Below are 26,966 nucleotides of genomic sequence, written 5' to 3'. Positions count from 1 at the left end.
TCTCATGAACTTTTTGTCTATGGAGTCCATAATATCTTTGACATAAAATGCATACTTTACAGAGCACCATTCAGCAAACAAAATGAACGAGGTCAGGATGTATGTAAATACCTTTGAATTCATTTATAACACCCTAGTAAGCTCATAAAATGCTTGTTTTTGAGGTCGAGCCACTTTTGGCTTGACCGTATTCTTTCAACCAAAACTCAAGAATTTCCTGCATTTTAGTACTATTGAGAAATCTGTTTAAATGGTTTAACCTTCCCGCTTCTCTTGCCATCTTTGTTGCATTAATGTAACTATCCTTGTCTCTACGTAAGACTTCAATACCATTATAAGTGCCTTTTGTGAATGTTTCGCCATTAGATTTGTTCGTGAACGTCTGTGCTTCGACTGACATTTCTGTTCTTACATACAAAATAAAAAAAATAAAAATAATTTTAAAACTAACTTTATTTTTTCTATCTTAAGGAAATTCATGAAAATTCATGAGGGTGAAAAAACAGGTGAGAAAACGGGTGAGATCTCACCTCTTCACCTAAAAATTATTTTTGTCTGATTTCATCAGGAATTCCTGCATGAATTTTGTATAAAAAGCAACCGCCGGAATTCAGACTGTTGCTATATTCTTCACAAAATGCCTTATAATACTCTTCACCTAAAAATTATTTTTGGTGTAAATAAATGGTACCATTAATGATATCATGACTGTTCTCATTCATGTCTGATTTACATCTAATGAAAAAGTTTAGAAGAATTTTCTTATTCTTTCTGGCTTATTTTTGTCTTTCCAGTACTCCCGCTCTAATGGTCCCAGATGAGTTGGTTTAGATTCTCTCAAGTTCTTAGATGGTATAACATCTTCAACGCCTCCTTCATATCTTACTTTATAAGTGTCATCGTTTATGTTATAGCCAAGTATTTCAATAACCACTCCTCGCTTTGCTTCGTCAATGGTTTCAGCAAGTTTGCCATTACTACTTTCAACTAATTTATGACGAGGGTAAAACGCAATGGAGTCGTCAGCAGCTTTTATAAGATATCCATTACCTTGCGTAGAGTCTACGATATAATAGTTTCGACTTAACCTTAAACGTTTCTTTGTCAACGGTTTGTCGTCAAGAACTACACGAACTTTTGTTCCAGGAATGAGAGTAAATTGTGTTGAATTTCTGATATTTTGTGTTTGACTTCGTTTCTTTTGTATATACTTTTCTTCTTGTTGTTGTGTCATTGAATTTGGTGTATGTCCTGTTGTAGAATGTGTTGAGGAATTATATACTTCGAGAAAATGTTTCATTGTTTCTTCGGTAAAGTCTCGCTCTTGGTTTAAATCTCTGAGCGTTCTTATGAAGCGGTTTATGATGCCGAGTATGTTATGGTTATGGTCTTCAGTAGTGTATTGAGTTATGTTATGCTTAATGAGAAAATCTGTGATTTCATTGCTGAGGTATGCACTGTCTTGGTCTGATGTTAAAGTACTTGGGCTATGTTCTGCTACAAACTTTTGTAAAACTCTTAACACTTCATGAGTTCCTTATTTTTTCATTGGATATGCATATGCTTTGCGAGTGTTAACATTAATGAGATGAGGAATGGTTTATGTCCTCCTTTTCTGCTTTGAATGAGAGTGTCAAATGGTATGCGTCAGGAGTGTTGGAGTAAATTGGTAAAAAGTAGTCGTAAGGGTTTATTTTTGTTTGATGTACAACATTTTTGTCAAAGAACCTTTTCACTTCAGCTCTGTTAGTAAATCCCAACTCTTTGCAGCTTCATTGAACTTCTTAAATGACCTCCATGGATGTTGTTCGAATACTTCTTTCAAGCTCATTTATGTAAAGTTTATACATTGGGGAATTGTTGTAAAATATCCATATGAAGACTAACCAAAAATATATTTTTGAATAACTGATGGTATTACCATGTTACCATGTGCTACCAGGTTAATTAACTTTCTCTAAAAATGATGACAACATGACATTTTGACAAACAGTCCTGGAAATAAATTTTTCGTTTATGTTTACGTTAATGTTTCGTGAATGTTTTCATAAATTATGAACGTGTCACCATGTCACCAGGTTAATTAACTTCTCTTAAAAATGATGACAACATGACATTTTGACAACAACACAGAAATAAATGTTATCGTTTATGTTTTCATTAATGATTTTAGGTTTTCAAATAATTAATTATTTTTGAAGAACTGAATTGTTACCATGTTACCATGTGCTACCAGGTTAATTAACTTCTCTTAAAATTACTGACAACATGACATTTAGACAACATCAACAAAGGAAATTAAATCGTAAATGTTTTCGTTTATGTTTTTCATAAATGTTTTCACTGTTACCATGTTACCATGTGCTACCAGGTTAATTAACTTCTCTTAAAATTACTGACAACATGACATTTAGACAACATCAACAAAGGAAATTAAATCGTAAATGTTTTCGTTTATGTTTTCATAAATGTTTTCACTGTTACCATGTTACCATGTGCTACCAGGTTAATTAACTTCTCTTAAAATTACTGACAACATGACATTTAGACAACATCAACAAAGGAAAATTAAATCGTAAATGTTTTCGTTTATGTTTTCATAAATGTTTTCACTGTTACCATGTTACCATGTGCTACCAGGTTAATTAACTTTCTTTAAAATTACTGACACATGACATTTAGACAACATCAACAAAGGAAATTAAATCGTAAATGTTTTTCGTTTATGTTTTCATAAATGTTTCACTGTTACCATGTTACCATGTGCTACCAGGTTAATTAACTTCTCTTAATTTACTGACAACATGACATTTTAGACAACATCAACAAAGGAAATTTGATGCAGTCCAAAAATAAAGTTAGTTTTTAAAATTATTTTTATTTTTTTTATTCCTATATAAATGACAGCAACAAACAACAACAGCAACTATATCGTTTCTGATGAAAAAGTTATTGATTCATTAGCTAAGGAATTAGTTGTGGCAGAAACTAAAACCCTCAACGAAAGAATTGGTGAAAACAAGATTGATTTACATAACTACCTCAAACACGATGGAGGAAGAGGAAGGAAAACTGGTACGGCTTTATTAGTAAATAAAATTTCGAATTTAACTATTATAGATGTTGATATCAATAAATCGTACAATGATGAACTTAAAGAAACAGTTAGAAAAGATATTTATCAAAACTTTCGGATAAAGATGTTATCGTTAAAACCGCTTCAGGAGGTCTTCACATTTATTGCAACACTAATTTCTTCTATGCAGTTTCGAACAGAATGATTAAATGCTATTCCTGCAATGATTATGATATTGACATAATGACTTCTATGGATGATTCAAAGCGTTCTTTATAGTTATGGCTGATTCAAGAGTTCGCAAGAATGCAACAGAACCAATCAATACATACTCATTCATTCGTGGAAGTTATGACTCGACCATAACCAGAACAGTGAATGATATATTAAATGATTTGAATATTAAGGTAAGAGTTGAACAGAAGAACGAAGAAATAAAGACTATCATGAATGAAAACAAAGATGTAAACATTGACGATAAACTTGCCCAGAGCATAGTTGATAGCATCTGTGATTTTGAAGTACATAATGACGGTGGAAACATGAATTTAGAAAAAGAAATAACATTATTCACACTGTTTCAAGCTATTAATTCGTTACCTAATCATTTAATTAATGAAGCATACGATAACGTTTATAACTTCTGCAATTTAACTGAAAATGCAAAAAGTAATTTTGAAAAAGCACGTAGTAGATATGCACATTTAATGACTTCTCCATTTGTTTTGGTGAAATTCTAAAACTTTATCAAAAGGAAATATTATGATGAATACGTTTTATCCTTTATTACGTAAGCCAAAAATAACATTTGATATCAAACTTGATGACTCGTTTTTGATAACAGATATTAGACGCCAAGGCTGAAAATCATCAGTTAAAAAAAGTTCTGAAGTAATTGAGGATTTATCACGTGTAATCCGTTTTGTAGATTGTGGAAATAAATATTTCATTCAAAAGGACTATAATATCCACGACAAAATGAATCAAATATCATTCGTTCTTCAATCAAACATGAAAGAGTCACTTAAAATGATTAAATTATTTAAAGAAGAAGGTAAAACCATAACAGCATGGGATGTACTACTAAATCAATTATCCTCATTAACCGTTAAGGGGTTTGCTTTAAATCTGATTCTCCAGATGTTTTCTCAACGTTTCAGAGTTATAATACAACGTTCTCGAAAAGCCAGATTACTCAAAAATTGAGATGTTTTTGAATTTCATTAAAGAAGCCATATGTGATAATACGATGAAGTGTATAAATACCTTCTCGGCTGGATTGCATCAATGATTCAACATCCAGGAATCAAGAATGAAACAGCAATTATTTTGAAAGGACTTCAGGGAACAGGTAAAAACAGATTTACAGACATTATTCTGACCTTTCTGCTGGTTATTCATGCAAAACAATTACTGAAATAAGTGAGCTAACGGGTAATTTCAATTCAAGTAGTTGAGAATAAAATGTTTCTTGTACTTAATGAACTCAAGAATGTAGGTGAAGATAGACTCGCAAACTTCAACGCTTTGAAATCAATTATAACGGATAATGAGATTAGAATTAATGAAAGAATCAACCAGAAGAACTGCTCAGAACGTTTGCAAACTTCATTTTGGTACTAATAACGTTTAACCCTGTCAAAATTGAAGTTGGAGACAGAAGATACGTAGTTTTAAGAGTTAATGGTAAATTCAAGGGTCAATTTGATTACTTCAAGATTTAATGGATTCATGCACAAAGGAATTTTATGATAATTACTAACATATTTTATGCAATATGACCTTTCATCATTTAATGTACGAATCAACCGATGACTGAAGCCAAACAAGATTTAATTGAATTATCAACAAATCCTTTAGATGTATGGATAAATACACATTATGATGAATTGTGTGCAGGTATGACGTGTAAAAAGCTCTATTCTGCAAACCATCAGACATGAAAACAAGAATTTCCAAATGAGTATTAAGGATAAATGTGAAAGGAAACATAGAAGAATAGACGGTAAACAAACATGGTGTTATGTTTTGAAAGAAGAATGAAAGGATTATATAAACAGGTTGAACCAAACGATAATGAGATTCATTTACTGACGATGAAATACCTGTAAATGAAGCTTTATAAAGTATGATTGGAATTTATTTTTGCATTAATCCTGCGTGTTGTCAAAATGTCATGTGTCACATTTTAAAAGAAGTTAAATAACCTGGTAGACATGGTAACATGGTTACACCTTCAGTTCTTCAAAAATAATTCATAAGTGCTTCCTCCTTAATCCTGCTGTGTTGTCAAAATGTCATGTTGTCATCATTTTTAAAAGAAGTTAAATAACCTGGTAGCACATGGTAACATGGTTACACCTTCAGTTCTTCAAAAATAATTCATAAGTGCCTTCCTCCTTAATCTGCTGTGTTGTAAAAATGTTCATGTTGTCATCATTTTTAAAAGAAGTTAAATAACTGGTAGCACATGGTAACATGGTTACACTTCAGTTCTTCAAAAATAATTCATAAGTGCCTTCCTCCTTAAATCCTGCTGTGTTGTCAAAATGTCATGTTGTCATCATTTTTTAAAAAGAAGTTAAATACCTGGTAGCACATGGTAACATGGTTACACCTTCAGTTCTTCAAAAATAATTCATAAGTGCCTTCCTCCTTAATCCTGCTGTGTTGTCAAAATGTCATGTTGTCATCATTTTTAAAAAGAAGTTAATTAACCTGGTAGCACATGGTAAACATGGTAACACATGGTGACATGTGACATGGTGACGTAGTGACACTGAAAACATTTACGTTTAGTTTACGATGAAGTCATGACAAAACATATACGTTTAAGTTCGATGAAGCATTTACGAAGAAATCATGACAAAACATATACGTTTAGTTTCGATGAAGTCATAACAAAACATATACGATGAAGTCATGACAAAGCATATACGAAGAAGTCATGACAAACATTATACGAAGAAGTCATGACAAAACATTTACGAAGAAGTCATGACAAAACATTTACGATGAAGTTTTGACAAAACATTTACGATGAAATCATGACAAAACATTTACGTTTAAGTTCGACAAAGCATATACGAAGAAGTCATGACAAAACATTTACGATGAAATCATGACAAAACATTTACGATGAAATCATGACAAAACATATACGATGAAGTTTTGACAAAGCATATACGATGAAATCATGACAAAACATTTACGATGAAATCATGAAAAATATATACGATGAAATCTTGACAAAACATTTACGATGAAATCATGACAAAACATATACGATGAAGTTTTGACAAAACATTTACGATGAAGTTCGATGAAATTTGACAAAACATTTACGATGAAATCATGACAAAACATATACGATGAAGTTTTGACAAACATATACGAAGAAGTCATGACAAAACATTTACGTTTTAATGTTCGAGCAAAGGATTATACGAAGAAGTCATGACAAAACATATATGAGAATTAGATGAAGAAGAACTCGAAGATACAGTAGAGAATGCTAAACCTTTGTTTGAAGAAGAGAGTTAGAAAAATGTGCGAAAAACAATTAGAACATGAACGTGAGATATGTTATGGTTATAGAGATTCTCCATACGAACTAGACCAATGGGAACAAGAAGATTTAAAAAGAGAATTTAGAGAATATGAACTCGCTAAGATAGCATTAGAAGCTGCAGAAAAGAAGTTAAAAGTTTGGGGTCGTTTTGTACAAAAATATTGTGAGTAAATGAACCATTTATTTTTGTCATAAATGTTTTCACTGTTACCATGTTACCATGTGCTACCAGGTTAATTAACTTCTCTTAAAATTACTGACAACATGACATTTAGACAACATCAACAAAGGAAATTAAATCGTAAATGTTTTCGTTTATGTTTTCATAAATGTTTTCACTGTTACCATGTTACCATGTGCTACCAGGTTAATTAACTTCTCTTAAAATTACTGACAACATGACATTTAGACAACATCAACAAAGGAAATTAAATCGTAAATGTTTTCGTTTATGTTTTCATAAATGTTTTCACTGTTACCATGTTACCATGTGCTACCAGGTTAATTAACTTCTCTTAAAATTACTGACAACATGACATTTAGACAACATCAACAAAGGAAATTAAATCGTAAATGTTTTCGTTTATGTTTTCATAAATGTTTTCACTGTTACCATGTTACCATGTGCTCCCAGGTTAATTAACTTCTCTTAAAATTACTGACAACATGACATTTAGACAACATCAACAAAGGAAATTAAATCGTAAATGTTTTCGTTTATGTTTTCATAAATGTTTTCACTGTTACCATGTTACCATGTGCTACCAGGTTAATTAACTTCTCTTAAAATTACTGACAACATGACATTTAGACAACATCAACAAAGGAAATTTGATGCAGTCCAAAAATAAAGTTAGTTTTAAAATTATTTTTATTTTTTTATTCCTATATAAATGACAGCAACAAACAACAACAGCAACTATATCGTTTCTGATGAAAAAGTTATTGATTCATTAGCTAAGGAATTAGTTGTGGCAGAAACTAAAACCCTCAACGAAAGAATTGGTGAAAACAAGATTGATTTACATAACTACCTCTATCTCATACCGAAATGGCTCACCAAAAAGGTGACATTTTTAGCGCCAATAATTTGATTTTTCTGATTCTTTCTATTTAGATATATTTAGTTAACCGAAATATAACTGTACAGAATTACTATTTTCGAGATAAAATTCATATGGAAATACTAATTCATAACGCTTTATGTTATAATAAATTTAATTTATAAAAATTTCAAAATAAATCAAATTAACACAATGAATATAACTGCAATCGAGATTTTTGACGATTGATTCTTACGTGAAGTTTTCCAAACTTTGAGTTAATGTCAAGACATTAACTCAAAGTTTGGAAGTCTAATAAAGGGAATTGTAGGCTATGAAGTACTGATTATATATCAGTGCCTCATAGCCTACAATTCCCATTAGAAATGGGAGAAACTTTGTCCGCATAACTTATGATGCGGACAAAGTTTCTCCCATTTCTACTTAGAATGAAAGGGCAAGAGGTATATAGGTACACTTTATATCTCTTGCCCTTTCCTTCTTACCTAAAGACTTCCAATCTTATTTTTTTTTCCAATTTTTCCCCTAAATTTAAATCTTATATAATATAAATAAAATGCATAATATCAGTCACAAAACTTCATGTTTATTTTTTTAATTAAAATTGCCGCGCAATTTAAGGTTTTCTGTCACTTTTTTGTTAGCCATTTCGGTACGAAACAATTTACATAACTACCTCAAACACGATGGAGGAAGAGGAAGGAAAACTGGTACGGCTTTATTAGTAAATAAAATTTCGAATTTAACTATTATAGATATTGATATCAATAAATCGTACAATGATGAACTTAAAGAAACAGTTAGAAAAGATATTTTATCAAAACTTTCGGATAAAGATGTTATCGTTAAAACCGCTTCAGGAGGTCTTCACATTTATTGCAACACTAATTTCTTCTATGCAGTTTCGAACAGAATGATTAAATGCTATTCCTGCAATGATTATGATATTGACATAATGACTTCTATGGATGATTCAAAGCGTTCTTTAGTAGTTATGGCTGATTCAAGAGTTCGCAAGAATGCAACAGAACCAATCAATACATACTCATTCATTCGTGGAAGTTATGACTCGACCATAACCAGAACAGTGAATGATATATTAAATGATTTGAATATTAAGGTAAGAGTTGAACAGAAGAACGAAGAAATAAAGACTATCATGAATGAAAACAAAGATGTAAACATTGACGATAAACTTGCCCAGAGCATAGTTGATAGCATCTGTGATTTTGAAGTACATAATGACGGTGGAAACATGAATTTAGAAAAAGAAATAACATTATTCACACTGTTTCAAGCTATTAATTCGTTACCTAATCATTTAATTAATGAAGCATACGATAACGTTTATAACTTCTGCAATTTAACTGAAAATGCAAAAAGTAATTTTGAAAAAGCACGTAGTAGATATGCACATTTAATGACTTCTCCATTTGTTTTGGTGAAGATTCTAAAACTTTATCAAAAGGAATATTATGATGAATACGTTTTACCTTTATTACGTAAGCCAAAAATAACATTTGATATCAAACTTGATGACTCGTTTTTGATAACAGATATTAGACGCAAGGCTGAAAATCATCAGTATAAAAACAGTTCTGAAGTAATTGAGGATTTATCACGTGTAATCCGTTTTGTAGATTGTGGAAATAAATATTTCATTCAAAAGGACTATAATATCCACGACAAAATGAATCAAATATCATTCGTTCTTCAATCAAACATGAAAGAGTCACTTAAAATGATTAAATTATTTAAAGAAGAAGGTAAAACCATAACAGCATGGGATGTACTACTAAATCAATTATCCTCATTAACCGTTAAGGGTGTTTGCTTTAAATCTGATTCTCCAGATGTTTTCTCAACGTTTCAGAGTTATAAATACAACGTTCTCGAAAAGCCAGATTACTCAAAAATTGAGATGTTTATGAATTTCATTAAAGAAGCCATATGTGATAATAACGATGAAGTGTATAAATACCTTCTCGGCTGGATTGCATCAATGATTCAACATCCAGGAATCAAGAATGAAACAGCAATTATTTTGAAAGGACTTCAGGGAACAGGTAAAAACAGATTTACAGACATTATTTCTGAACTTCTCGCTGGTTATTCATGCAAAAACATTACTGAAATAAGTGAGCTAACGGGTAATTTCAATTCAGTAGTTGAGAATAAAATGTTTCTTGTACTTAATGAACTCAAGAATGTAGGTGAAGATAGACTCGCAAACTTCAACGCTTTGAAATCAATTATAACGGATAATGAGATTAGAATTAATGAAAAGAATCAACCCAGAAGAACTGCTCAGAACGTTGCAAACTTCATTTTGGTAACTAATAACGTTTACCCTGTCAAAATTGAAGTTGGAGACAGAAGATACGTAGTTTTAAGAGTTAATGGTAAATTCAAGGGTCAATTTGATTACTTCAAGAATTTAATGGATTCATGCACAAAGGAATTTTATGATAATTTACTAACATATTTTATGCAATATGACCTTTCATCATTTAATGTACGAATCATACCGATGACTGAAGCCAAACAAGATTTAATTGAATTATCAACAAATCCTTTAGATGTATGGATAAATACACATTATGATGAATTGTGTGCAGGTATGACGTGTAAAAATGCTCTATTCTGCAAACCATCAGACATGAAAGACAAGAATTTCCAAATGAGTATTAAGGATAAATGTGAAAGGAAACATAGAAGAATAGACGGTAAACAAACATGGTGTTATGTTTTGAAAGAAGAAATGAAAGGATTATATAAACAGGTTGAACCAAACGATAATGAGGATTCATTTACTGACGATGAAATACCTGTAAATGAAGCTTTATAAAGTATGATTGGAATTTATTTTTGCATTAATCCTGCCGTGTTGTCAAAATGTCATGTTGTCATCATTTTTAAAAGAAGTTAAATAACCTGGTAGCACATGGTAACATGGTTACACCTTCAGTTCTTCAAAAATAATTCATAAGTGCCTTCCTCCTTAATCCTGCTGTGTTGTCAAAATGTCATGTTGTCATCATTTTTAAAAGAAGTTAATTAACCTGGTAGCACATGGTAACATGGTAACACATGGTGACATAGTGACATGGTGACGTAGTGACACTGAAAACATTTACGTTTAGTTTACGATGAAGTCATGACAAAACATATACGTTTAAGTTCGATGAAGCATTTACGAAGAAATCATGACAAAACATATACGTTTAGTTTCGATGAAGTCATAACAAAACATATACGATGAAGTCATGACAAAGCATATACGAAGAAGTCATGACAAAACATATACGAAGAAGTCATGACAAAACATTTACGAAGAAGTCATGACAAAACATTTACGATGAAGTTTTGACAAAACATTTACGATGAAATCATGACAAAACATTTACGTTTAAGTTCGACAAAGCATATACGAAGAAGTCATGACAAAACATTTACGATGAAATCATGACAAAACATTTACGATGAAATCATGACAAAACATATACGATGAAGTTTTGACAAAGCATATACGATGAAATCATGACAAAACATTTACGATGAAATCATGACAAAATATATACGATGAAGTCTTGACAAAACATTTACGATGAAGTTTTGACAAAACATATACGATGAAGTTTTGACAAAACATTTACGATGAAGTTCGATGAAATCTTGACAAAACATTTACGATGAAATCATGACAAAACATATACGATGAAGTTTTGACAAAACATATACGAAGAAGTCATGACAAAACATTTACGTTTAAGTTCGACAAAGCATATACGAAGAAGTCATGACAAAACATTTACGAAGAAGTCATGACAAAACATTTACGAAGAAGTCATGACAAAACATTTACGATGAAGTTTTGACAAAACATTTACGTTTAGTTTCGATGAAGTCTTGACAAAACATATACGATGAAGTTTTGACAAAACATTTACGAAGAAGTCATGACAAAACATTTACGAAGAAGTCATGACAAAACATTTACGTTTAGTTTCGATGAAGTCTTGACAAAACATATACGATGAAGTCTTGACAAAACATATACGATGAAGTCATGACAAAACATTTACGAAGAAGTCATGACAAAACATTTACGAAGAAGTCATGACAAAACATATACGAAGAAGTCATGACAAAACATTTACGAAGAAGTTCGATGAAATCTTGACAAAACATTTACGATGAAATCATGACAAAATATATACGATGAAGTCTTGACAAAACATTTACGATGAAGTTTTGACAAAACATTTACGAAGAAGTCATGACAAAACATTTACGAAGAAGTCATGACAAAACATATACGAAGAAGTCATGACAAAACATTTACGAAGAAGTTCGATGAAATCTTGACAAAACATTTACGATGAAATCATGACAAAATATATACGATGAAGTCTTGACAAAACATTTACGATGAAGTCATGACAAAACATTTACGAAGAAGTCATGACAAAACATATACGAAGAAGTCATGACAAAACATTTACGAAGAAGTTCGATGAAATCTTGACAAAACATTTACGATGAAATCATGACAAAATATATACGATGAAGTCTTGACAAAACATATACGATGAAGTTTTGACAAAACATTTACGAAGAAGTCATGACAAAACATTTACGAAGAAGTCATGACAAAACATTTACGTTTAGTTTCGATGAAGTCTTGACAAAACATATACGATGAAGTCTTGACAAAACATATACGATGAAGTCATGACAAAACATTTACGAAGAAGTCATGACAAAACATTTACGAAGAAGTCATGACAAAACATATACGATGAAGTCATGACAAAACATTTACGATGAAGTTTTGACAAAACATTTACGAAGAAGTCTTGACAAAACATATACGATGAAGTTTTGACGTTTGTCATTTGTGCTGAAGTTAGTACTTGAGTTAGTGTTGGAGTTTGTGTTTGTTGTTAGTGAGAGAATAAATTAAATCATGAACTTTGCCATGGTCTCTGTCCCTAGTAGTTTTCATTAAGTTCTGGAAATAATGAAAGTCATAAACTTTGCCATGGTCTCTGTCCCTAGTAGTTTTCATTATCTCACAGAGTTAATGAAAGTCATACTTTCTATCAGATGAAGCATGCAGATGAACATAACGAAAGTTAGTGAGTTTGCCACGAGTTATGAATAAAATATTGGCATATTAGATGAGATAGCTGATGAAACAGATGAAGATAAATTAAATCTTGGACTTTGCCACACTCTGTCCCTAGTTCCTCAAAATCCTTGACAACGTTGCTTAGAAATTTTGGTTCAAAACCTCATCTGATTTTAATCTGTTATGCTACCTGTTAAGTTTCGCGAGATTATAAATGTCATGGAGTTATATAAAAAGGAGGGACAGCTAGGGACACTGGAAGTACTTGTAAGGCTATCTGTTAAGATTGCATGAAATACTAAAAAGTCATGAAATCCATTATCGCTGTGCTAGCTTCACCTTAGAGTAAAATGACGACTAAAGTCACTGAAGCAATGAAACAAAAGTTTTTGGTAGAATACATTAAATCAGGAACTATTCCAGAAGGTTTTTACATTCATACTATGAAGGATGGTAGAGTTCAGTTTAGAAAGATAAAGCAACCATTAGATAGAGAAGGAATTTTGAGAAAGATTAAACTTCATGAGGACAACATTACTAAACTTAGGAAGAAGTTAGAAGAGTTGGAGAAAGGAAGAGAGTTATAAAGCAATGAATTCAACAGGGTGAAAAAAGAGGTGAGATCTCACCACTTCACCTAAATTTATTTTTGTGCTATGTTTTCATACGTGTGAGGGTGGTGATATCATTAATTTTTATTGTATTTTTTAAGTTTATTTTTTATTTTATTTTTATATAAATGACGAAAACTATTGAGATAACAAACTACAACGGTCATGAGTTCAAGAATTTGTTCTTCGTTCCTCGTGAAAATACATTCTATCAGATACGAGGGAGAAAGGGTAAAGTTAGTTTGAGCGTTTATGACTACAAGCATAATGGAAAATTTATACAAGCATATGATACAAACGGTAAGCGTGTTTCATTAGCTTTGTCAAAACTTACAGGTATAAACTATGACAGTGATTTTGACCTATATGAAGAAGAAAGTGAGTCAGAAGATTATGAGCTGTTATATGAAGCACAGCAATGGGAGGAGTTGCAATACTTTTGTAAGTGAGAACGTTTATTTTTTTACATTAGTGAGGTGAAGTGGTTGGTGGCTTTGTAAATATTTAAGGTTAAGTTAGTGTTGTCGTTTGTGTTGTAAAATATACGTTAACGGTTTCGTAAAGTGTCAAATTCACATATCATGGGTAAGGAGGCGCGCAGTGCCGCCGTACCCTTGATATGTTTACTAACTGCATTTAACTTTTGCCTTGGAACAAGTTTGCCTAGTTGCAGGAGTTTCTCTGCAATATGTTGCGGAATGGATTCCAGATTGGGTATATCTGGTTCTTCATCCATTTATTTTTGTTTTTGTTGGTCCATGAGTTCGAGGTTTGTTAGGTACCAATTTTCAAAAACGATATGAGAGGAATATATCGTTTTTAGTTTTTTTTTAAATATATAAGTAAAGGGGTTTGTATTGTCAGTAATCTAAGGATGATGCTAACTTCTAGGTTTTGTATGACTGGCTTATGATTTGACTAAAGAATCTCTTGAAAATCTGACAATGCGTGGAATCTGGAGAAATGCAGCAGTTTGTATTGTTATCAATCTAAGGATGATGCAATCGACATTAATAATTTCATTTTCACTCATATCATTGTTGTTATTTCATCTTCTAAATATAGGGTGTCCAAAGGTGTGTTTAGCACAAACCTGAATACTGCGAATAGAAATAAACAAGTTACATATATATAAAGTTTATTTAAATATAATCACCATTGGATTCAATCACGCGTTCGCAGCGATCGATCCAGGCTTGAAAGACACGCTTTAAATCATCATGAGAAAATTGCTCAAATTGCTCTCTTACAAAATTTTCAAGATCATCTGGACTCGCGAATTCGCGTCCTTCAGCTCTCTTTTTTAGCGTGCCGAATAAATAAAAGTCAGAGGGTGCAATATCAGGTGAATAAATTGGGTTTGGAACAACTTTGACATTGTTTTCCACCAAGTAATTCATTACCTTATGACTTTTGTGAACTCTTGAATTATCAAAATGAATTGCAAACTTTTGTTTTTGTTGTTTGGATTTCTCAAACTCATCAGAATTGATAATTTGAGTAAGAACATTGTCAATTAGATACTGAGCATTCATCGTATTAGGTTTTTGAAGAATATCAATTGCGATGATGCCATTCACGCCCCAAAAAACCGACAACATCATCATTGGTGTGTCAATTTTTTTCTTCGGGAATGTTTGCGGATTTTCATCCTTCGGGATCCACATGATTTTGGCTTCTGTTGCATATTGAAACCAAGACTCGTCCCCTGTTACTAAAAAGCGAAACTTCTTGGATTGATACGCACCCAATATAGAGAGGAGCTCTTTCGAAGATTGGACTCTAGATTTTTTTTGAACTGAATTAAGGTTGTGCGGAACCCAACGTGTATACGCTAGTTTGTAGTTCAAATAATTGTGCAGATAATAACTGACTGTTGTACGTGGTATCTTTGTCATCTCCTCTATCCTTCTGAGTGATGCTCTTGGGTCTTCATCTAGCGCTTGAAGAATTGCTTTGATTTTTCTTTGATCCGGCGATTTTTTGTCAATTTTTATGATGGGCGCCTTTTTGTTCATGAAGTGATACATCCTAACATGATACCTTACAGTGGAATAGCTAGGAGCATCCATACCGAAGCATTTTACCAATGTCTCGTAGATTTTTTACAGTCTTTGCATTTTTTTGCAAGAGCGAGGATGTTTTCTTTATGATTCATTAAAAAAATGAAAAAAATCCCGCCAAAATTTCCCGCGAAACCGCCTCTTGTCTCAAAATTCATTTTATATCCCGGCATGGCGCCAAAATACAACATACTCATCATATACATATATTCATATTTTTTATTATATATTTATAATCAGCATATATCCCCTTTAATAGTCTCATATAGAGCGCTGTGCTAAACGCACCTTTGGACACCCTATAGATTATTTGCTTCCATTCTCTGAGCACAATATCTCACAGCTTCCATGTTAGGGCCGGCACACTAACACATCATGCAATGAGAATAGCTCGTAGAGCAATAAAGAAAAATGAAGTTATAAATAAACTATAGAATTTAAACGTATAAATTTAAATGTGTTAACGTCATTTTGAAGTGAATTTTACGATATCAAACTATAGTTAACCTTGGAGCAATCTCTTTTCTGATTGCAGGCAAAGTTCTGCATCCTGAGGACTTTGCCTTGCAGATATGCTTGTAATCACTACGTGAGCAACTTGGTGTTGCAAGTTGCTGTCTTTACCGGTTAGCTTTTTTTGAAGTTTCTTCGCATCTTATATAAGCTCTAGATCAATATTTATCATCAGAATTTGCATCTCATAAAGCACGATATTAATCAAATAGGCAAATTTCATTCGGAGTTTCTCATTTAATGAGAAACTCCGAATGAGATTTGCTCTAAGGTAATGTACTTGTTATGCTTGGCCTAGAAGCAAGGAGGAAACATGTATATGGTTTGTTTATACTGAAGTTATCTGGAATTCTCTCAATTGAGGATTCAAATCCAGATAACAGCAGTATAAGTTAATATTGTTGTGCAGTTTTAACTTATTAATTAAAACGGAAAACGCATTTTTTGAATAGGTTTTAATAAGAAAAATAGACAATTTATGAAGTAACAAAGCACATAGTATTATAAAAAATAAAAACATTTTTCTCATATGAAAGAAAATATAACGTATTTTTTACAGAGCGTAGGTATATATCGAGCCAATTCACACCATAAATTCTTTTCTCGTTCTCGGGCCTATAAACAACCTGAGGTGCACAACAATATTAACTTATACTGCTGTTATCTGGATTTGAATCCTCAATTGAGAGAATTCCAGATAACTTCAGTATAAACAAACCATATACATGTTTCCTCCTTGCTTCTAGGCCAAGCATAACAAGTACATTACCTTAGAGCAAATCTCATTCGGAGTTTCTCATTTAATGAGAGACTCCGAATGAAATTTGCCTATTTGATTAATATCGTGCTTTATGAGATGCAAATTCTGATGATAAATATTGATCTAGAGCTTATATAAGATGCGAAGAAACTTCAAAAAAAGCTAACCGGTAAAGACAGCAACTTGCAACACCAAGTTGCTCACGTAGTGATTACAAGCATATCTGCAAGGCAAAGTCCTCAGGATGCAGAACTTTGCCTGCAATCAGAAAAGAGATTGCAGAGAGTAACCGGTAAAGACAGCAACTTGCAACACCAAGTTGCTCACGTAGTGATTACAAGCATATCTGCAAGGCAATGTCCTCAGGATGCAGAACTCTGCCTGCAATCAGAAAAGAGATTGCAGCAGAGTAACCGGTAAAGACAGCAACTTGCAAAGTCAAGCAGTTTCTGAGATTTTGATTTATAAATCATAAACCTTCATGCTTGATGATTTTGTAGAATTGTTAACTCATGTCATCAGTTAATGCTCACCTAAGGGAGGTGTTTTGCGGGAGCTGGGGGTATCTTGGTGAGTACTCAGGAGGCCAAGAAGGGCACCCCAACCGACATTTTGCTGATGGATTGAGTTCGCAACCATTTTTATAACCGTAAAAACCGTCGGGACAAAACAACTTGAATAATTGAATTTTTTAATGATAATGATTGTGAAATAACATGTAACTATAATTTAAGAATGCCATATTTTTGTTAAAAAAAATTTCGAAAAGTGAGATATTTTCCATTCTAATAAATATATTTGATAACCGGGGTGCCCCCGGAATCAAATAAATTATCATATCGAGAATCGGAGATCCTTGCAGTTTCGATTTTTTCGAAAAGTGAGAGATTTTCCGTTCGAGGGGGGCACAAACTTGCCCAGTGAGGTGAAGTGAAAAGTGACATGTTTACATGTCAGAAATGTAAAGTGTCAGATTTGAAACAAAAAATGTATTAATTTATTATTATATGATAGAGAGATTTGGTAAGTTACTATCAAATTTGTAAGTAAGGGAAAAAAAGTAAGAAAGAAAAAAAATTTTTAAAAATAAAAAGCCACTCGCTTCGCTCGCGGTTGACAAAAAGAACAAATTCGAAAAATAATTGTATGAAATTACGAAACTAAGCCACTCGCTTCGCTCGCGGCTGACGAAAAGAACAGATTCGAAAAATAATTGTATGAAATTACGAAACTAAGCCACTCGCTTCGCTCGCGGCTGACAAAAAGAACAGATTCGAAAAATAATTGTATGAAATTACGAAACTAAGCCCCTCGCTTCGCTCGCGGCTTAAGAAAAGAACAGATTCGAAAAAAGATTGTATGAAATTACGAAACTAAGCCCCTCGCTTCGCTCGCGGTTTAAGTAAACAACATATTTCAGATTATCGATACTAAAAATTTTTTTATTTTATTACATTTTTTTTGCATTTTTTTTAAAGCTTCTTAACTTAAATCATGGAATGTCTCAAAGACAAAAGTAGCATACAGCATGTAAAGCTAAAGAAAGATAATCATAATTAATACCTTAATTTTTAATATTACGCATTTTTAGGTGCAAAATTTAAAAACATTCTAATACAATAGAGCAGTTTCCAAAAGTAGCATACAGCATGTAAAGCTAAAGAAAGATAATCATAATTAATACCTTAATTTTTAATATTACGCATTTTTAGGTGCAAAATTTAAAAACATTCTAATACAATAGAGCAGTTTCCAAAAGTAGCATACAGCATGTAAAGCTAAAGAAAGATAATCATAATTAATACCTTAATTTTTAATATTACGCATTTTTAGGTGCAAAATTTAAAAACATTCTAATACAATAGAGCAGTTTCCAAAAGTAGCATACAGCATGTAAAGCTAAAGAAAGATAATCATAATTAATACCTTAATTTTTAATATTACGCATTTTTAGGTGCAAAATTTAAAAACATTCTAATACAATAGAGCAGTTTCCAAAAGTAGCATACAGCATGTAAAGCTAAAGAAAGATAATCATAATTAATACCTTTAAAGTTTAAAATCTTGATTTTTTAAAAAATCAAATATTTATAACTTTAATACATACATCTTAAACCTTATACTTGTTTTCTCTTGTGAGAAAGCAATCTTACAAAGCTAACAATCCTAAAAAATAAAGAATTAAAATTTAATAATTTAATCTAAAATTAAAATCAAAATTAAATAAAATGAGTTCTTTGTAATAATACTTTCAAGGTAGGATATATTTTAGTGGGATCTATTGAGTCATCACTAACAGCATTGAGCAATCTATTGAGCATTGAAATACTCTCGATTTTTCTTTGTCTTTTTACATCAATTTCTGCGTTAGTTGCTTTTTCAATGATCCTAATGACACGGTCATCTGCTGGATTTTGATCAATTTTGAGTTTGATAACGGTATCACTTTTGTATAAATTTTATAATAACATCATCAATTCTGAGATTTTTTCGATCAGGAAAATAGTCATGTTTGAGTGTTCTAAAATGAGCTTCGGCAATATTGTTAGTTGCGTCGCCTTCACGCCTGTCACGAGCAATCCATCTTGATATGTTGTAACGCCATTGTCTGTTAAAGTATTGAGATGCTGTTGGATCTGTGTCGAGCAACTCCAGAACTTGATCATAGGCAGCATTTGCTTCTTCCTCATGTTCTGCATCTAATTTGAAGACTAAATCCTTCATCAAATTATAGAATTGTTCAAATTTTTCTTGAGAAGAAAACTTATTTGATTTGCGAAGAATTGCACGAAGAACATGTACTCCGCACCAAAGTATTTGAGCTTGTGGAATGCTTTCTTCTATTGCTTGAGCTATCTGTGGAGCACAGTCCATGCTAATGTATTCTGGCTCAATTGTTACCCATCTGAGATAGGCGCACACGCAAACTTGAATGTTTTGATAAGTGTCTGGTTGACAAAAGAAATATAAAAAAGGGAAAATGTGAAAATCTTTGATTTTGCCAGTAAATGCATACAATGGAATGTTTGATCGCAACAATTTATAGGTGCTGTCTATATGAAATGTCTTGATACTATGCGCATAAGCTTTGCCTTCAAAAGGCGCGTAATAGAAACACATATTATTGTCTGAGACTTCAAATGCAATGAGATCATCTGGAGATTCTTCTTGTACTGTCTGAACAAAGATTTGCAATGACACAACATCGTCAGGAGAATATCTAGTTTGAAGAGCATGTATTCTCTCTGCAAATCGTTTGATTGCACGTGGTTTTTGAGCGTACATCTCTGGAATGGACGGACCTGTAAGAGGAATTTCAAGATCTTTGAATGCATTTAGCTGTGCTATCGCTCTTTGATTGTCATCTGTTTGGAAGTAATGTTCTAAATATTTGCGATAAAAGACAGACAAATATTGACTTTTGTCATTTGGGGCGGAATGATCATGTTCTTCAACTATTTTGATTAGTTTGTATTTATTTTGATCCAAGATTGCAACATTAAAATGTGCAGGACATTTTGGATATTTGCAGTGGAATGAAATCTGAGATCTTTCTTTCCTGACACGTTCACCATATCCATACTGTGCTTGTATTTCTTGTTTAACTCCAAATTTACAAAGATCCATAACAGTAAAGATAGTTTCTTCTTCTAATTCCATTTGAAATTGAAATGAAAATTAAAAATTCAGAAATTTGAATAGATTTGGTCTGTAATTGTTGTGCATGAAAATTCGGTTCACTTCACTTCTGACAAAAGTGACAAGTTTACATGGCAAAAATATATAGGGTATTTTTTTTAAAAGTAGTTATCTTTATATATAAAAATAAAACTTTTGATATATTTGAGTAAATGATTTATTAATTTATTTATTTATTTTTTTTAAATCAAATCATATAAATATATATATATATATATAATAGTGAAATAGAACAAGAGATAATTATTGATGATTAAATTGTAGACGAGGATAAAAGTTTAGATAAATTAATAAAATTAGTGTGGAATCAGACAAATTTCGGGTTGTTTGGGAAGGAATTGTTGGCTATGATGTACTGATTCATGATCAGTACATCATAGCCAACAATTCCTTATACAAAGTTCAAAAACTTGGGTGCAATCAGTTCTGATTGCACCCAAGTTTTTGAACTTTCTCGAGGGAATGGAAGGGTAAGAGGTATATATTCATAATGTATACCTCTTACCCTTCCATTCCCTCTCTGACAGCGGGAAACTTTGTCTGAATGTTAAACTATTCAGACAAATTTCGGGTTGTTTGGGAAGGAATTGTTGGCTATGATGTACTGATTCATGATCAGTACATCATAGCCAACAATTCCTTATATAAAGTTCAAAAACTTGGGTGCAATCAGAACTGATTGCACCCAAGTTTTTGAACTTTCTCGAGGGAATGGAAGGGTAAGAGGTATATATTCATAATGTATACCTCTTACCCTTCCATTCCCTCTCTGACAGCGGGAAACTTTGTCTGAATGTCAAACTATTCAGACAAAGTTTCCCGCTGTTTGCGAAGGAATTGTTGGCTATGATGTACTGATTCATGATCAGTACATCATAGCCAACAATTCCTTATACAAAGTTCAAAAACTTGGGTGCAATCAGTTCTGATTGCACCCAAGTTTTTGAACTTTCCATTAACAATTGTTCAATCACATTTATACAACCCAAATCTATACCAATCATACTCTTATTCATACATCATATTTTAAAAACTTTTTTGCAATATGATATATGTAAAGTGTCAAAAATGAATTGAACCGAATTTTCATGCATTACAGATTTGGTCTGTAATTAAATGAGAATAGCAGTTTGTTCGTCATTGTTTGAGGCAAGAGTATTATAGGAATATTATATGATGGATTTGAGTTGCATATAAAGAGTGCAAAAGGATAAAGAGAGAAATTTTGTTAGATTAAATTATTAAATTTTAATTCTTTATTTTTTAGGATTGTTAGCTTTGTAAGATTGCTTTCTCACAAGAGAAAACAAGTATAAGGTTTAAGCTGTATGTATTAAAGTTATAAATATTTGATTTTAAAAAAAATCAAGATTTTAAACTTTAAAGGTATTAATTATGATTATCTTTCTTTAGCTTTACATGCTGTATGCTACTTTTGGAAACTGCTCTATTGTATTAGAATGTTTTTAAATTTTGCACCTAAAAATGCGTAATATTAAAAATTAAGGTATTAATTATGATTATCTTTCTTTAGCTTTACATGCTGTATGCTACTTTTGGAAACTGCTCTATTGTATTAGAATGTTTTTAAATTTTGCACCTAAAAATGCGTAATATTAAAAATTAAGGTATTAATTATGATTATCTTTCTTTAGCTTTACATGCTGTATGCTACTTTTGTCTTTGAGACATTCCATGATTTAAGTTAAGAAGCTTTAAAAAAAAATGCAAAAAAAAACAATTGAATACTTTACTGGCTGGGCAAATTTGTCGCCGCCCCATTTTCCGTTCTAATAAATATATTTGATAACCGGGGGGGCTCCAGAATCAAATAAATTATCATATCGAGAATCGGAGATCCTTGCAGATTCGATTTTTTCGAAAAGTGAGAGATTTTCCATTTTAATAAATATATTTGATAATCGGGGTGTCCCCCGGAATCAAATAAATTAGCATTACTAACATTCCTTTTTTATTTAAAATTTTCAATTCTTAAAACAAAGTTTTACTTCTATTTAATTATTTGCCATGAAAGTATAGAACATTAAAAATTCATCCTACTACCTCCACCCTTATAATACCTTCAAAAAAATTATATCTCAATTTATTTTCTATCTTTATATTGATGTGCTTATTCAAAAACACTAAATCATAAGTCTTCAGTTCTCAAAATACTCTCAAATTATCTCATTGCGCATATTTTGAAATTTGATAATTTTAAATTGTTAAAAAATTCATTAATCACAGTAAAATATCTATATACAACAATTAACTAACTGATTCCACATCTTGAACATTCGCATTTATTTAATATATTTGAATATCATTTACATCTTATTGAATTAGATCATAAATCACAGTTCCCTAATATACTATCTAGCTAACCATTATTGTTGCACAACTTACATGTGATTAAACACACGTGTATAATTCTGTACAACTCATATCTCTATCAATACTTTATTTATAATCAAAACAAAGGTTAAAATTGTATACCCTGTCACTTTAGAGTATTCTCCCAACTTTAAAGTGAAAATCAAAATTTGATATTTTAGTAATTTCATGTGAGATCGTTATTTTATAGGAAAACATACTGAAAATGTTTATAAGATGTTTCTCTATCATATGCCAAAATATCATGGTTTAAATGCTCTCCTAAGTGTCTATAACTGAATTTTAGGGTAATAACCTTATTCTAAATGTTGGGAAAGTAGCTCTAAAGACAGGAAAAGCTGATGATATTTATTTTAAAACATTCACATAAAGACAACAATCATTATCGAATGAATTAAGAAAATAGATTTTATTATTTGTTTTTTATGTCAAATCGACCTGAAAGTTCAATAAGTATGGAGTTCAGAGAATTTTACTGTGTTGGAGATACTCCCAAGAAAGAAGAGGATCCAACTGATATAAATTCTTCTATATTTAACGCGAAATTATTATTTGATAAATCAACAAAGACTCTTTCTATACATCAGTTAGTAGCACAAGAAATTTCATTAGTTGCTGATATAGAATCTCTCGATAATGACATGCAAACTCTAGTTTATGACAATTATACAAAATTTTTGAACGCTTCAGATTTAGTAATTACCTTTGGAGACAATATCTCAGTACTAGAATCCCAAGTTAGTGATCTTAGTAATACTCTTACAAAAGTTGCTTCACACAATGAAAATATTTCATCTGGTTTACACGAAAATCGCGAAAAAATTCAACGTTTAATAGGTATTCAACGCTTGTTAGAGCGTATTAAGTTCATTTCACGACTTCCATCAATCTTAAAATCAAATTTACAAAAGAAAAATTTCAATACTGCCGTCAAGATATGGATTAAAGTCGAAAAGATACTAAGAACACAACAAAGGTTTCCATCATTTTCACAAATATACGAAGAATCAACAGAAATCATGAAAGAAATTAAAAATAAAATTACAGAACAGATGTTAACATCAGATATCACAGTGGAAAACTCTGTAAATGATGGTGTATTACTTGTTCAGCTAGGTACATCGCTTATTTTGATATGTTCCCAGTTAATTCATCATCAATTTTTAATTGTTGACAATGCAATTGATGAAATCGAATTAGAAGATGAGCCATTCACTGCTCTTTCACATCTCAACGAATCCATCATTGATCACACCTCAAAATTCATAACACTTTATAAATATAATTTAATTCCACTTTCTCCTGACGAAGAAACTAAAACCAAAGCAGAAACAATACTTACAGGCTTCGCCAATAAGTTTTTCGAAAGAATTTTGCCAATTCTTCCTTCAGCAAAATTATCTGATTTAGATTCCAAGAAATTGGCCGCTTACATCAGATTATTCATTGACTTATTCAATGTTGTTGTCAATGAATCAACAATACAACAGAATATCCACAAAATCATCAAAAATTACACGAATCAAAGAGTCCAAAAAATTTTTAATTCCGCTTTTGAAATTATTGAGAATGACGATAGCTCTCAATTAATTGGTCACTTCACTTCTTCATTCCTTAGTTCCATTGACACTATAGTTAATGAATTTGAGATTTTGTCGATGCTAGAACACAAAGAATGCACACAAATGTTAGTTCAAAATTTCAGATTACAATTGTCAAATTTTTCAGAATCTGTCAAAAATTGTCCACTAGAAAAATCTCTTTTGGTTGCAATTATATCGGAAAACATGGCAAATGATATGATTGTCAAAATTTTGGCGGTTTTGTCAAGAATTGACAACGATATTCCTCAATCTGTTTTGGCCAGAGAATTGAGAACCACTTTTCTATCGTCTTCATTAGTAAACGTACAGAGATTTATCAAGTATAAGAGATTAGCCGTAGAACCAATTGTATTAACATTTTATGACTCAGAAATCTTAGAAAGGAAGAAGACAACAAACGAAATATCGAAGAAATCTCTGGATTTAGTAAAAGAAATAAATGAAATTTGGCAAACTTTGGATAATTTTTTGCCAAAAGTGACAGAAAAAAGTGGTTCCACATCATCTCACATTTTATACAACACTCCAATACAACCAAACTTTGATGGAGTGAGAGATGAGACGTACAATCACATTGATAGGTTGTTTACTTCAGTGAATAGGTTGGGATTATCAAAAAGTGTTGGATTGAACAAAATTTCCATCTTCAGTTCTATTGTTATTTATACAATGAAAACAATACTTGAAATTGTCAGAGATTCTACATTCACATCTCCTGCATTTAACCAAGTTCAAGTAGATATGTTTTACATCTACAAGTCTTTCAACGAAAGAGTTGACAACCAAGATTTGTTTTCTACAATTATTGAAGAAATTGTCAATTCTGCAGCAGATAGAACATTTAATATAGAACCGTTTGAACTAGCTGTCATTAAAAAGATTGTTGAAGAGCAGCCTTCAGTCTTAACTAAATAAATGTTATTATTTTTTGTTTGTATATTATTAAAAAACTTAAACATTATAATACCTATTTTACAACATCATCATGCTGTATTAAGAGGAGTTTCTCCAGATATATCTAAGTCATTGATATAGTGAAAAATATTTGAATTGATTTTGATTGATGACCAATAAATAATATTAATGGTAAGCATATGTTTTATTTAGGATCAAAAAATAAAAAGATAAAAAGAAAATTGTGATTTTGAACAAAATAAATTATATTACATGATGGATAAATAATTGGATCTATGACAGTGACAATAAGACGTCCGTTGCCTTCCCAGATACAAGAAACTGTTTTAACTTCACTAAACTTATATCCATCTTTTGATGAAAATCCATACTTTTGCGTGATTGGATTATTATAAAAAGTGTCATGTGCGGTAAATTCTTTCTGACTTAATTCTTCAATGTTATCTCTCGTCAATGCAAAAGAGCTTCCTCCACCAGCGCCGCAGTTACCATCATGGCACGCGAAGCCTCCAAACCATCCAGCGCCGGCACCTGGCCTATCATCCAATCCACCTACTACTTGAACACCATCTGGATTTTTGGACCAATCTTTTTGAGCAGATTCTCCTGATCCAAAGGTGAATCCGAATGTAGAATTGGCCAATCTTTCGTCGATGTAATTATGAGCCTTCCAATATCCCTGGGCAATAAAGCCGCCTCCTGCGCCAGATGATCCGTCATCGGCATCCTCATTCCATGGACCAAACTGGAAGTTGTCTGAACCACCGCCAGCACCTGCTACAATCACGCGATGCCAGAGGTCATTTTTATGAAATTTGACAGCGGTATGACCACCGCCACTCCCTGTGCGACCAACCCCATCTTCAATATAACAATTGGATGCGTAACCACCTCCACCATAACCGCCTTTGATCATTTTCTCTGGATAAAAATCGGATTCCCAATCACATGATTTTTGGGTATATGAATAATTTCCTTGACCTCCTATCGTCACATAAGAGGTTAATCGGTGAGAAATGGTGATGATACCAGAGATGTAGCCTCCAGTGCCACCTCGGCTGCCATTGGTTAAACAATGTGTATTTCCATTGTGTGCTTGAACAATTTGGGCATCAATGCAATTTCCGTCAGGATTTTTATATGTTGATATTATACCAGGATATGAACCTCCAGATGATCCATAGAGTTCAAATTTGTATACTCCTGGGAGGAAACTAACAACATAGTCTGTGCAGTCTGAATATGATTTGCATGGATATTGGAATATATATGAGTTTCCATCTGGTGTTCTGGTTACATTTGCATCACCTTTTGATGGATTATCTAATCTATATGATAACATCGAAATTTCAAATTATTTTCTTTCATATTTCGAGATCGGAAATATCCTTTGGAAAATCAATAACAATGGCTTATGATTCAATATATTCAACTGACAATATCCTAAATTAAACATAATTTGTTGAAAAAAACTATTCTCAATTTAAAAAAAAATTAACGTTAATTTCTCAATTTTTAAGAATGTTTACAGTTTTTACATGAACTTTTCATTACTTTTCATT

At 31.8% G+C, this 26,966-nt stretch overlaps 4 protein-coding genes and 3 pseudogenes across 7 annotated transcripts, besides 11 other annotated features; 2 read left to right on the top strand and 5 right to left on the bottom strand.

Moving 5' to 3' along the window:
• Positions 1–748: 748 nt before the first annotated feature.
• TVAGG3_1052040 lies at positions 749–1,831 on the bottom strand (annotated as a pseudogene). Its single transcript has one exon. A coding segment is annotated over exon 1 (1,083 nt).
• Positions 749–1,831: a mobile genetic element.
• Positions 1,832–12,600: a mobile genetic element.
• Positions 7,986–8,192: a mobile genetic element.
• Positions 8,667–10,559, top strand: TVAGG3_1052010 (uncharacterized protein; the record flags this gene model as incomplete). The annotated part of the gene is made up of 1 exon (XM_051255759.1): positions 8,667–10,559. One exon carries the CDS (start codon positions 8,667–8,669, stop codon positions 10,557–10,559), a length of 1,893 nt encoding a protein of 630 aa, XP_051081333.1.
• A 1,403-nt stretch (positions 12,601–14,003) lies between the features above and the next one.
• TVAGG3_1051990 (MULE transposase domain-containing protein) lies at positions 14,004–14,192 on the bottom strand (the record flags this gene model as incomplete). Its single annotated transcript, XM_001305462.1, has 1 exon — positions 14,004–14,192. The coding sequence occupies one exon, from the start codon at positions 14,190–14,192 to the stop codon at positions 14,004–14,006; it is 189 nt and encodes a 62-aa protein (XP_001305463.1).
• Positions 14,193–14,518: 326 nt separating this feature from the next.
• Positions 14,519–14,546: a terminal%2Cinverted (terminal inverted repeat of Mariner transposon ID:TVAGG3_1051970).
• Positions 14,519–15,821: a mobile genetic element.
• On the bottom strand, positions 14,599–15,725 carry TVAGG3_1051980 (annotated as a pseudogene). Its single transcript has one exon. A coding segment is annotated over exon 1 (1,127 nt).
• Positions 15,794–15,821: a terminal%2Cinverted (terminal inverted repeat of Mariner transposon ID:TVAGG3_1051970).
• Positions 15,822–16,232: 411 nt separating this feature from the next.
• Positions 16,233–16,438: a mobile genetic element.
• Positions 16,439–16,482: 44 nt separating this feature from the next.
• Positions 16,483–16,872: a mobile genetic element.
• An 818-nt stretch (positions 16,873–17,690) lies between these two features.
• Positions 17,691–20,509: a mobile genetic element.
• Positions 19,813–20,452, bottom strand: TVAGG3_1051940 (annotated as a pseudogene). The gene has a single exon. A coding segment is annotated over exon 1 (640 nt).
• A 289-nt stretch (positions 20,510–20,798) lies between the features above and the next one.
• Positions 20,799–21,458: a mobile genetic element.
• Positions 21,459–21,588: 130 nt separating this feature from the next.
• Positions 21,589–22,271: a mobile genetic element.
• A 1,039-nt stretch (positions 22,272–23,310) lies between these two features.
• Positions 23,311–25,451, top strand: TVAGG3_1051900 (endocytic recycling; the record flags this gene model as incomplete). Its single annotated transcript, XM_001305460.1, has 1 exon — positions 23,311–25,404. The coding sequence occupies one exon, from the start codon at positions 23,311–23,313 to the stop codon at positions 25,402–25,404; it is 2,094 nt and encodes a 697-aa protein (XP_001305461.1).
• Positions 25,452–25,588: 137 nt separating this feature from the next.
• Positions 25,589–26,746, bottom strand: TVAGG3_1051890 (glycine-rich protein family; the record flags this gene model as incomplete). Its single annotated transcript, XM_001305459.1, has 1 exon — positions 25,589–26,746. The coding sequence occupies one exon, from the start codon at positions 26,744–26,746 to the stop codon at positions 25,589–25,591; it is 1,158 nt and encodes a 385-aa protein (XP_001305460.1).
• Positions 26,747–26,966: the final 220 nt, after the last annotated feature.

The sequence above is a fragment of the Trichomonas vaginalis genome, chromosome I (genome assembly GCF_026262505.1).
Source record: "Trichomonas vaginalis G3 chromosome I, whole genome shotgun sequence".
NCBI classification, from domain to species: Eukaryota; Parabasalia; order Trichomonadida; family Trichomonadidae; genus Trichomonas; species Trichomonas vaginalis.
This window is presented reverse-complemented; position numbering and strand designations above follow the sequence as displayed.